Source organism: Mus pahari, chromosome 3 (assembly GCF_900095145.1).
Source record: "Mus pahari chromosome 3, PAHARI_EIJ_v1.1, whole genome shotgun sequence".
NCBI classification, from domain to species: Eukaryota; Metazoa; Chordata; class Mammalia; order Rodentia; family Muridae; genus Mus; species Mus pahari.
This window is the reverse complement of record NC_034592.1, coordinates 163542888-163555953: the sequence shown is the minus strand read 5'-3', so window position 1 is coordinate 163555953 and position 13066 is coordinate 163542888. Positions and strand designations below refer to the sequence as shown.

Sequence of the window (13066 nt, the reverse complement as noted above, 5' to 3'; positions counted from 1 at the left end):
AAAGTGAGTTCCAGGACAGCCAGGGCTATACAGAGAAACCCTGTCTAGAAAAACCAAAAAAAAAAAAAAAAAAAAAAAGAGTCACCAATGCCAATGGGTGTTGCTTTCTTGGTATGTTGGGTTGGCTTTGTCTGGGTGACCTCACTCCATAACTAAAACACAGGTTCTGCATGTGATTATCAAATATCAAGATACCTGCCTGAGTTTGTCTTAACTGTGGACGGTTCTACTAGTCAGGGCTGGAAACTGTAGAGTCTTCTCCATCCCATTAGTAAATTGATCAAAGTTTGCCTGAGTTAAATAGGGGGATAATAAATGATTCCCTTGGTTGATGAAAAAAACATAAAGGATAAGAACTTTTCCATCTGAGGCCTTAGTACAGGGTGGTAGCCTGTCAGTTCTTTCTGCAGAACAGAGGAAGCTGTGAGTTCCTCCTTTGGAAGAACCTGTGTAGCCACCAAAGCAGGCATATCCTGAAGGATAGGGAACTTTGCATTTTTGATGGGAAGAGTTTCCATTATACTACTAATTGGAAAAATGAGACTTAACTCTTGCTGCATGCTATTAAAAAATGAAAGAAGAGAGGGGGGAGGGAAAGGGAAAAAGAAAACGATGTCAAGTAGAGACTAGTTAATTTCTTTGTGGGAACTAATTTCCTTCCTGATTTGGGGAGACTTGGAGTATTCTTTACTTAGCCTGGCAAAATTGTTTCCACCTACCACCATGCTGTAGCAAAGTTTGCCTCCTACTGAAAAGAGAGCAGTTCCCAACAAAAAGCCAGGAGTTTACATGTTTAGGAAAAGTGTACCTTTTTATGTGATGTGTGGACAGAAATGCCAGTTTGTTAGCATCTTTGCTAAGAGCTGGGGAGACAGTCTTACAAGTTGTGCTGCCCAGGGACTGTCCACATCCATGGAAGAACTTCCCCTCTTGATCTTCAGTTTAGTTTCCTCAGCCATCTCCATCTAATGCTGGCCTGTTGCTTGCTGATGACCTTAGTGGGTTTTCTACTGACTCCCAAGTCAGGAGCTGTAGACTCTTCCTAAATAGCACAACTAAAGGTTTTGGGTCTATTTTCCCCACACCCGCTCCTGACTTCCTTCCTTGGAAGAATTTGTTCTGGACAAGGTGTAATTTTAGTTCTGTCATTGTCCTTTGCTTTATCTGAAGTTCTGGCCGAGGAGGGAGGATAGCTTCCTTTCCAAGTTCCTGTAGACGTCTTGGAGCCCTGGAATTCCCACTTAATATTACTGTTCAGATCACAGTAAATCTTTGTTGTTGTTTTGAGACAAAGTCTGTCTTAATCAGTTTTTCAACCTGTGGGTTGAGACTCTTTAAGGAGTCAAATGACCCTTTCATAGGGGTTGTATAGCAGATATCCTACATATCAGATACATTATAACTCATAACAGTAGCAAAATTACAGTTATAAGATAGCACTGAAAATAGTTTTATGTGGGGTCACCACAACTGAAGAACTATGTTAAAGTGTTTCAGAATTAGGAAGATTGAGAATCACTGTTTTAAATAGTTCTGGCTGGCCTAGAACTTACTATGTTAGTCGGGCTACCCTGGACTCACAGAGTTGTCTCCTGAGAACTGGGATTAATGGTGTACACCACCATTAATGAGGAGTCATTAATGTGTCTCAAAAGTTAGATTTCAAGTTTGTATTTCAACTCTCATTCTGACCTGGTTCAAGGTAAAATAAATCTTGAGGATTGGGAAGTAGTGAGCTGACTTACATCACCACATATTCCACAGGAGAGATCAGGTTAAGTCCTTAGAACAGATATGCCTGCTGTTTAAGGACTGTTTCCTGAGCTTTCTAGATGCTAATGTAGAGTAAGTAGAGTGGTCAGGCTGGAGGCTATGGTGGAACTTTAACGGTGAAGTCTCACAGTAGGTAATTGTGCCCTAGTATGCATGACACAGCTCTGGGTTCTTCTTTCTTCTCTGTAGGGAGTATCCTATGGGTTGTTTTGTTTTGTTTGAGACAAGGTTTCTCTGTGTAGCCTTGGCTGCTCTGGAACTCATTCTGTGGACCAGAGTGGCCTCAAATTCATAGAGATCACCTACCTCTGCCTCCTAAAATTAAAGGCATAAGCCAGCACTGCTCACCTGAGTACCCTGTGTTTTAACCCAGAGTAACCTCCTCTTCCTGTACTCTTAGTCTGTTCTTAATATCCATTGCCCTTCCCGGGAATGTCTGGTAAGTCTGAGAGTGTTTTCTAGCCACATATTGTCCACACTGTGTTATTACTGTAGGCAGCCTCTCCAGGGCCTAGATATCTGATGTTGCCAAACATTGGTACCCTGGCCTTACGCCTTAACTACTGTTCTCAGGAATCATATGTATCTCACACTACTTTTGTTTTCCTTATCTTCCTAGACCATCTTAGTTAATTTTTATTTGGATATTTATATTTATATGGAAGTCTGTATACTACTTGGGTGCCTTTGGGGTAGAATGCCAGAAGGGAATGATGAATCCCATGGAACTGGAGTTACAGACAGTTGTGAAGTTGTGGAGTTACAGACTCCCTGTGGGTGTTTGGGATTGAACCCAGGTCAATTGGAAGAACAGCAGCTCTTAACCTCTGGGCTGGCTGTCCAGGACCCTCTTATTCACAAGAGCTTTCACTGAGGAATCCCTTGTCCTAGGCCAAGCTTTGATCTCTGATGAATTGCAGACTTGCTTAGAAAATTTCCCATTGCTTGGGTAATGATTGTGGACATTTTGTAGACTGAACACCGTCAACGTCAACCACAGGAGAGAAGGCTACAGTTTTGCAAGCAGCCAGGGATGCCAGAGACTGTTAGTAAAGGAAAGAGGACCCAGAGAAGGCACATCTGTGATTTATGTGAAGTTCAGAGGTAGTAAACTGCCTGGTGTGGTGGCTCAGACTTTTAATTAATACCTGCAGTTGAGAGGCAGAGGTAGGCAGATTTCTGAGTTCCAGGACAGCTATGGCTACACAGTGATACAGTGAGAGCCTGTCTCAAAAAAACAAAAAGCAAAAGCAAAAAACCCAAACACAGTAAACCCAAGTATGGTATGGTGGTACACACTTAATAACAGCCAGCACTTGGGAGGTAAAGGCAGGAAGATCAGCAGTTCAGGACCTTGTAAGGAGTTCAAGGCCAACCTGAACTACATGGGACCTTATCTCAAAACAAAACCCTACAAGATAAAACAAAAAAGAAGTAGCAAAAACTCAGCTAGAATAATGGCTGCCCATGAGGGGCACTGGCTGCCGAGCTATGAGAAGGATGCTTCTAGGTATGGCCTGTAAACAGGTTTTCCTATGTGTATTCTTAAGCCTCCAGGGGCCTAGGCATTTATGTGCAAGTTCTGTTAGTAGAAAATTTGGCAATCTCCTAACCAGATTCTATCTAGGTATTCCACAGTTACCTTTTTTTTGTCATGCTCTGCTTTATTCATTTCCCAAGACCATAGGCTTTACTCTTGTGCTGCAGTCTTAAGACAACCAACCTGTCTTCAGATCTTCTTTTATTGGTAGCATAGTCCTTGGTTTTTGTCCCTTGATCATCAGTCTTTTCTGCTATTGAGGTTCTTTTTCCTCCCTTTAGTGTTTTCTCAGCCTGTTTCCCACCCCTAAAACCTGTTCTTTTCTCTCTTGCCAGAATACTCTCTATAATATTCAAACCTGATATATCTCTCCACTGTTTAAAGATCCAAAAGGCTTCCCCAACCTTGGCCCTGCCAGAGGTACCTTCCAATTCCCTGCCTCACAGGAGGAAACTCTTGGGTTCACAACTCACTTTAAGCACTAAGCAAGCTACTTCTACTTGGCTGAAAAAAATCACCGTTTGGGGCCTGGCTTCCTACCAAACAGATACTGTCTCTAGCTTGACTCAACTTGTTGGTCCATGTCCTTGTTTCTATAGGTTATGGTGAACTGTGGGAATTTGTGAGTTCTATGTCCCCTTTCTGAGATCTAGCACTTACAAGACCTCTGTCATGAGGCTATGTCTTAAAGGAAGTCAAGGGAATAAAAAGAATGCCCACAGCCAGACCTGATAGTGTGTGTGCCGAATGAAACCTGTACAGATAGCTGCATACACTGCACATTCAGTTGTCATAAGCCCTGTCATACTAGATTTCTCCCAGATTGCCTACATAGCCTTCCAGTTTCCAGAATAGATAAGGTTCCTGACTGAGGCAGTTTGCACTGGCTCTGTACATATCTAAGTAGAAATACTGGGTAGAAGTGATCCCTAGTAGTGGGGATAGTAGGTCAGAGGGCATGTATTTTTGTAAGCAATGGACAAAGTGCCCTCACGAGAGTTTTTAGTTTGGTGGGGCAGGAGACTACTACTACTTGTTAGTCAGTTTTTTATCATTGTAACAAATACCTGAGAGAAATAGTTTAAAAGGGAAAAAATGTTATTTGAGTTTATGACTTCAGTGATTTCAGAGCATGATAGTGGGCTTCATTGTTTTTCAGCCATGATGAGGTAGAATATTGTGGCAAATGGACATGACAGGGCAAAGCTGCTCATTCCCTGCCAGCTAGGAGACAGAAAATGACAGGAAGATCTCCAGACAGGCTACATCCTTCTAAAGCATATTCCCAATGTTCTACTTTTTAAAATTAGACTTTATTTTCTACAACCTCTTAATAATGCCATCATATAGCTGGGCAGTGATGGTGCATGCCTTTAATCCCAACGCTTGGGAGGCAGAGACAAGCTGATTTCTGAGTTCAAGGCCAGCCTGGTCTACAGAGTTAGTTCCAGGATAGCCAAGGCTAAACAGAGAAACCCTGCCTCAACCCCCCCCCCCAAAAAAAAATGCCATCATATTATCATCCATCAAGTGATTAATCAGAGCCGGGCATGGTGGCGCACACCTTTGATTCCAGCCCTTGGGAGGCAGAGGCAGGTGGATTTCTGAGTTCGAGGCCAGCCTGGTCTACAAAGTGAGTTCCAGGACAGCCAGGACTATACAGAGAAACCCTGTCTTGAAAAACCAAAAACAAACAAACAAACAAGTGATTAATCAGATAAAGTCAGAGCTTTCATGATCCAATCACTTCCTCCAACAGTTCCAGCTCTTGCCGGGCAGTGGTGGTGCACACCTTTAATCCCAGCACTTGGAAGGCAGAGGCAGGTGGATTTCTGAGTTGGAGGCCAGCCTGGTCTACAGAGTGAGTTCCAGGACAGCCAGGGCTACACAGAGAAACCCTGTCTCGAAACAAACAAACAAACAAACAAACAAAAAAGTTCCAGCTCTTAATACTGCTATATTGGGAACTAAGCCTTCAACAGCTACCTTATATCTAAACCAAGGCATGTGCCCTCTTGGGTGTTTCTAGCAATGCTGGGATGCTGCTGTTCCACTCCTGTACTATCAGTCCATCAACCTTTTCCCACAAATATCTTGATGATAGACACATCCATCTTTGGACCATCTAGGTGAAAGTGGTTTCATCTTTTTTACTCCCAGTCCTGGAGATTGAGCCCAGGTCCTTGATAACACTCAGTAAAAACACTCTACCACTGAGCATCCCAGCTCTCACCATTGGCTTTATTTGCATTTCTTAGGAAATAGAAACAATCTCTTCATAGGTTTCGGATGGCTCTGGTCTTGGACCTCCATAGACTTGCCCTCAAAATGTTCTTGTGTTCTCTCTTTTATAAAGTTGTTTATAGGACTGGGTGATGAAGGTGGACACCTTTAATCCCAGCACAGGAAGCAACTTTGCCCTGTCTTATCTATTCGCCACAATATTCTGCCTCACCATGGCTGAAAAACAGTGAAGCCTACTACCAGGAGGATCTCTGAGTTCGAGGCCAGCCTGGTATACAAAGTGAGTTCCAGGACAGCTAGAGATATACAAAGAAACCCTGTCTTGAAAAACCAAAACAAAAAACAAAAAAACAACAACAAAAAAAACCCCAACAACAACAAAATATTTTATGGTGTTCCACCCCATCCCACCCCCCACACATACTAAAAGAGGTTTTTGTTGTTTTTAATTTATTGCATGTGTGCCATGGTATTTGTGTGGAAATCAGAGAGCAACTTGGAGTAGTTGGTTCTTCCTTTCACTTTTACACAGGTTCTAGGGATTTTCTCACCAACCCAAGACCTTAATTTTATTGATAGATTGATTGATTGAGTGAGTGAGTGTACACCTTTAATCTCAGCATTTGGGGGACAGAGGAAGGTGGATCACTGTGAGTTCAAAGCCAGCCAAAGCTACATACTCAGGGCCTGTCTCAAAACAAAACAAAACAAAACAAAACAAAGAAACAGAGTTTTACTTTTTTTTTTTTTATCTTTTATTATACGTTTTAATCAAAAATAACAAAAAAAAATTTAAAACAACCGATTCAGAGTCTAGCATTTAAAAGTATTATACAAAAGCAGGAGAAAAACATGGGGCTGTGTATGGTATGAGGCTCTGGCTGCTTATTTTGAATTTTACATTTTTATTGTATATGTGGCTTTTGCCTTCATGTATTCTAGTGTACCATGTGCGTGCAGTGCTCATAAAGGTCAGAAGAGGGCACTGGAGCCCCTGCAACTGAAGTTATAGGTAGTTGTGAACTATATGGTTGCTGGGATTGAACCAAGGTTCTCTGTAAAAGTAGCAAGTATGCTTAACCTTTGAGTCATCTCTTTAGCTCCTAATTTTATTTATTAATTTCCTTTTAATTTTGGAGGATGTTTGAGGTGGGGTCTTGTTGTGTAGCCCCAGATAGTCTAGAATGAGCCAAGTAGACTAGGTGTCTCTGGAGCTTAGAGTGATCCCCTGTTTCTTCTCTTGAGTATTGGAATCATAAGTATATGCTGCTACCCTGGCTTCTATTTTTTTAACTAATCAATTAAATTTTGTGTGTGTGTGTGTGTGTGTGTGTGTGTGTGCAGTGCACACAAAAGGAGGTCAGAAGACTAGGTTCTGAGGATTGATCTAAGGTTGTTGGTTTTGGCAACAAGTGCTGTTACCTGCTGAGCTATCTCACTGGCTCTGGCTTCTATTTTTGATTGTTTATTTTGGAATAGAATCTTGTAGCCCAGGCTAGCCTCAAATGTATTTTTGAAGATGACGCTCTGGCTACTTTGACTTCTGAGACTGCAGGCATGTACCACCATGCCCAGTTTTATGTGTTACTGGGAAATCAAATCCAGGTCTTTTGCATTTTACCTAGGTCCTCTGAGCTGAGAGGCATCCTTAGGTGTTTGAATTTTTAAGCTAAAGGTATCCTTTTTGTGATTTTCGATTCTGCATATAAGAGAAACTGTTACTATTTTATAACTACTACTACTATTAAGTTTCTCCTTTATTTTATTTTATTTTATTTTTTATTTATTGTCATATGTAAGTACAGTGTAGCTGTCTTCAGACAAAACAGAAGAGAGCATCAGATCTCATTACAGATGGTTGTGAGCCTCCATGTGGTTGCTGGGATTTGAACTCAGGACCTTTGGAAGAGCAGTCAGTGTTCATAACTGCTGAGCCATCTCTCCAGCCCAGTTTCTCCTTTTAAAAATGTTTCAGTACTATATGGTTTTACCTTTTGCTTTTGGTTTTGGTTTGCTCATAATTTATTTTGGTATGAGATTAGGGTTGGTCAAAGTGAATTTTTTCTTTTTTCAAAAATTTTGTGCCAGGTGGTGGTGGCACATGCCTTTAATTCCTGCAGTTGGGAGGCAGAAGCAGGCGGATTTCTGAGTTTGAGGCCAGCCTGGTCTACAGAGTGAGCTCCAGAACAGCCAGGGCTACAAAGTGAAACGCTGTGTCAACAAAACAAAATAAAAAACAAAAAAATGTGTTTTCTGAGTATATGGCTCAGAGTTTGATTTCTTTTTTTTTTTTTTTTTAAGATTTATTTATTTATTATATGTAAGTACACTGTAGCTGTCTTCAGACACTCCAGAAGAGGGCCTCAAATCTTGTTACAGATGGTTATGAGCCACCATGTGGTTGCTGGGATTTGAACTCTGGACCTTCGGAAGAGCAATCGGGTGCTCTTACCCACTGAGCCATCTCACCAGCCCCAGAGTTTGATTTCTAAAGCTATATAAATTTTATATTTTTAGCAACTTTGGTAAAAATATGAAATTATTATATTTGAAATAGAAAACTTTACTCAGGAAAGAAAGAAGTGTTTTTAATTCCCACATAAGTATTTGTTGCTTCTATAAGTTCCTCACATTGGCTTTGCTTGTCCATTGCCATTCTGGGCACTGGAGGCAAGCACACATGAAACAGATAATGCATGCTACCTCCTCTCCTGAGAGGGACAGAGGTACTTGTCTGTACATTCTTCTCTGACTGTGGAGTCACCATGATTTCTGAATAAAGTTAGAAAAGTATAATTGATTTGTCAGTAATAACAGTCATCCTTCCATGCTATAGGTGTGCTAGAGGCTACAAAGTATGCACTTGGTGATTCTGATGTTCTTTTTCTCTATCTACCAGGGGTGATTTGACAGAAGATAACATGGAAACAGAAAATGCAGCAGCTGCAGCTGCTGCTGCCTTTACAGCCTCCTCACAGCTCAAGGAAGCCGTGTTAGGTAGGAAACCCTATTGGCTGGGAAGCTACATTAGGTGAGAAGCCTGCCTTCTGCCTACTCTTGGTTGCAGTGATTGGACAGTCCAGCAATTGAGGTAGCAGCCAAGGCTAAGTAGGCCCTTGTTTGGGTTGTTCCCCAACATGTAAGAGATCAGGTCCTGGATCTTCTTAAGAAGGAGGGTCACACTGTATCTGAAATAACAACTACTTCTACCAGCCACTGATGGAAAAAAGAAAGAAGAATCACCCCAAATCTTGTAGCTTTTTCCTCTTTTGTATTTTGTTGTCTTGCTACAGTCTCCTCCCTGTTTCCTCTGACTACCAGTGAGTGATTGTAGGTGTTCTTTTAATATATGAGACCTTGTGTCATCCAGATTAAAGAGTTGGGATACCTAAGACTTGTTTCCCTAACAGTGTTTCAACTATGGCTTGATTTTGTCTTCTACCATGGTTCTTCGGTTGGGCATTGTTTAATGAGCTTATATTAATATTGTGGTTAATAGTTACTGATAACTAGTTAAGTCTGTTTTATGGATTCATTTGAAATTCTCTTTGGGATTGATGGGAACCCCTACTCCTAGGCTCTGTTTCAGGCCTTCTTGGCTCTCATTTTGGTTCCAGGTTGGTGGCTACTTTCCACATTTGTAGGAAATGCTTTGGAAAGTTTGTAACTGATTTTCTGTTTCTACTTTTTCTTGTCCATGTGTCTGTGAGAAGTGAAGATGGCTGAAGAGGGGGAGAACTTAGAGGCTGAAATTGTGTACCCCATCACTTGCGGAGACAGCAGAGCTAACCTCATTTGGAGGAAGTTTGTGTGCCCTGGCATCAATGTGAAATGTGTTCAGGTGAGGGTCAGGTGAGGCGCACACCTTTACCTGCACTTCCTCCTGTTTGAGGGTTGGGGGTGGCATCTGCCTACACTGGACACTACTCTGGAGGCTGAATCTTATGGGCCTGGGGAGACAGGAGGCACAGCAGATAATCTCTGGGACTGATGAATGCAGTGAGGAAAAAAAGCAAAAGTAATGTTGGCTGAGCTGAGCAACAGAGACAAATTAGGTATTTCTTCTTAGTGAGAAGAAATACCTAATTTGAAGGAGGATAAGTTTATGACAGTATAGTTCTTGTAATTTTTCTTATTTATATTAAGTACAATTATTTTGGTTAGGTATTTGGTAGAAGCTATGGCCTCTGAGTTGCAAGTGGCTTTGTTTGACAGACTGAGATGTGCTCTGAAGAGACTCCTTTAGTAGCTAGGGGATGATGAGTGGGAGCGGTATTCTCTTTCTGGCAACATGGTAGGTTAGTACCAAAATTTATCTCTTATATTGAAACAGATCACTAAGATGTATTCATAAAGCTGGTTTAAATTTACTTATCCTATGTGCACCACATGCATACCTATTTCCTGAGGAGGCCAGAAGAGGGCATCAAATTCCCTAGAACTGGAGTTATGAATGGTTGTGATCTATCATGTGGGTTCTGGGAATTGTATGTAGGTCTTCTGCAAGAAAATAAGTATTCTCAACTATTGAACCATCTCTCTATCCCACCATAAAGCTATTTTAAGGTGGCAAAAGTTAAAAGTCATCAGTCCCAAGACCCAAGTGTGGGAAGAGTACATAGACAGAATGCTGAGTCTTGCTCTTGTTCAAGACATGGGTTATCTCAGCTTTCTCTGCTGGGTGCAAGAAAGTGAAACCTGGGGTTCCTCATGGAATGTATTTAGGGAGGGGCTGGTCTCTAAGATTGGTACTGATGAGATTCATGACATCAGCCCTCCTCTGTCCACCCAGAACAGAATGCTGGCACTTGCAGTTTAAGCTATGAGAGCAGAATCTTGATCTTTAGAACACTGCCTGTGGCAATGATGGTTAGAACCTCCATCAGAGAAGAGCTTAGTTTTAAGTAATTTCTGCCTGACTTCTCCCCAAAATTGACAGAGATAGTTGAAAAGTCCTCTTTCAAGACATCACCTTTACCTTATGTATGTAATTTTTACAAAGTTCTAAGGAGGGAAAAAGAGTGCCTTGCATAGAAAGAAAATCAGAGCACTGGACACAGGGAACAAGGTGAGCATGTATAGATACAGAATTAGCTCATAACTAGGATTACAGACATATAATACTGTACCCAGTTTTTTAATGTTAGTACTGGGGATCTAAACAGATCCCATATGTTTGTGCAGCAGGCACTTTACCAGCTTAGCCATCTCCCAACTCCAAATAATTAAGCCTGAATATGAGTGAAACATAAGCTATTAGGCAAAAAACAGACCTAGAAATGGATAGAATTAAAACCAAATATTTGGGCAATCAGTTTCAGAGATTAGACATAGCTGAAGACAAGATTAGTGATTGGGAGAATAAAACCAAAGACTAAATCCAAAGCTCAGTTCATAGATATAAGGAAGTGGCAGGTGAAAGTAGGAGGAAAAGAGATGGCAAATCTGTCTGCAAGGAAGGAGGCTAAAGACTTCATAAGGAGGGAAAACTGCAGTCTGTCTTTTGAAAGACCTAAATGATTCCCAGATGAACAGAAAGGCTCCCATCTGAACTAATTTAATGTTAAAATAAAGTGGACTGGAGCTCAGTGGCTGATCATTTGTTTAGCATGTACATAGCCTTGAGTTTAATCCTAGCATGGCAAGAGAGAAATAAATAACAATACTTGAGTAAGATAAGGTCCCCCATACCCACCTTTTCAGTTTATTGCATAAATGTGTTATAAGTTAAAAAGCAGACTCCAGATTATGATATAAGCTGTGATACTTTAAAACTTGTGACATGCCGGGTGTGGTGGCGCACGCCTTTAATTCCAGCACTTGGGAGGCAGAGGCAGGCGGATTTCTGAGTTTGAGGCCAGCCTGGTCTACAGTGTGAGTTCCAGGACAGCCAGGGCTACACAGAAAAACCCTGTCTTGAAAAAAACCAAAAAACAAAAAATTTGTGACACAAGACAGAAAGTAAATTCTACAACTTGCAAGGAAATTTTCATTTAGGCTTCCATGAGCTACAAGCATCTAAAGTATGGGTTCTCAGGATGGAGAGATGGCTCAGTGGTTAAGAGTATTGACTGGGCTGGAGAGATGGCTCAGAGGTTAAGAGCACTGACTGCTCTTCCAAAGGTCCTGAGTTCAAATCCCAGCAACCACATGGTGGCTCACAACCACCTATAATGAGATCTGATGCCCTCTTCTGGCAAATCTGAAGACAGCTACAGTGTACTTACATATGATAAACAAATAAATCTTTAAAAAAAAAAAAAAAAAAAGAGTATTGACTACTCTTCCTCAGGTTTTGAGTTCAATTCCCAGCAACCACATGGTGGCTCACAACCATCTGTAATGGGATCTAATGTCCTCTTCTGGTGTGTCTGAATAGAGTGATAATAAATAAATAATTTTTTAAAATTTGTTTTTAACCTTCCTAATGTTGCGTGTAACCCTTTAATGCAGTTCCTCATGTTGTGGTAACTCCCCACCATCACATTATTTTCATTGCTACTTTATGTAATTTTGCTACTGTTATGAATCATGATATGCAATCCCTGTGAAAGTGTTGTTTGACCCCCAAAGGAATGTGACTAACAAGTTGAGAACAACTGATCTAAAGTCTTTGAGCCTTCAGTTGATAATCCTTAGCCAGTCCAATCTCTGGCAAATGCTCTTGTACTGGCTACCCCATAGTTGAGTTACTTCGCTTGCATTCTGATGTTGAACTATAGTGTTATTTTAGGCAAATTCAGTGCATATGCATGTGAGTCTACTGGTTATATTTAGGTACATATGTATATACATATATGCATGCAATAACAATTCATGGGAAAAGAGGCTATAAATTTGAAGAACAGAGAAAGGTATATGGGAGGATTTGGAGAGAAGAAAGGGAATGGAGAAATATTGTAATTAACTTATAATTTTTTTTAAAGTCCTAGTACCATATTTTAAAAAAAAAAAGCATCATGGTGCATACTGTCATTCTAACACTAAAGAGACAATCTATGGGGCTTGTGGCTAGCTAGTCTTTCAAATTAGTGAAGAGATACCATAACCAGTGCAGGAGGGTGACTGTGAGCTTGAGACCTGCCTGGACTACATAGTAATTACCAAGCCAGCCATGGATACTTAGCAAGATCCTATCTCAAACACAAATAAGCAAGTAAATAACAAACAATTAAATAGAGGGGAATACTAACTACACAGTAATGCTCAGTGGCTAGTGGCTTTTAAAAGTCAAGACATAATATGCTCAGGACCCAGCATAGAGCTCGAAGAAGAGGAATGGAGTGAGCCATTATCCCACATGAGAGGAGGAAAAGAAAGGGGTAGTGTCTTAGTCAGGGTTTCTATTCCTGCACAAACGTCATAACCAAGAAGCAAGTTGGGGAGGAAAGGGTTTATATTTGGCTTACATTTCACCAAACTGCTGTTGATCACCAAAGGATGCAGGACTGGAACTCAAGCAGGACAGAAAGCAGGAGCTGATGCAGAAGCCATGGAGGGATGTTCTTT

At 41.1% G+C, this 13066-nt stretch overlaps 1 protein-coding gene across 3 annotated transcripts in view; it reads left to right on the top strand.

Moving 5' to 3' along the window:
• The window catches only part of Gmeb2 (glucocorticoid modulatory element binding protein 2), a 40766-nt gene that overhangs the window by 17706 nt on the left and 9994 nt on the right, over positions 1-13066 (top strand). For all 3 annotated transcript variants that reach the window (XM_021194469.2, XM_029536709.1, XM_029536710.1), the window contains exons 3-4: positions 8457-8554; positions 9271-9398. In XM_021194469.2, coding sequence (XP_021050128.1) covers positions 8457-8554; positions 9271-9398 — 226 coding nt within the window. The remainder of the gene's footprint in view (positions 1-8456; positions 8555-9270; positions 9399-13066) is intronic.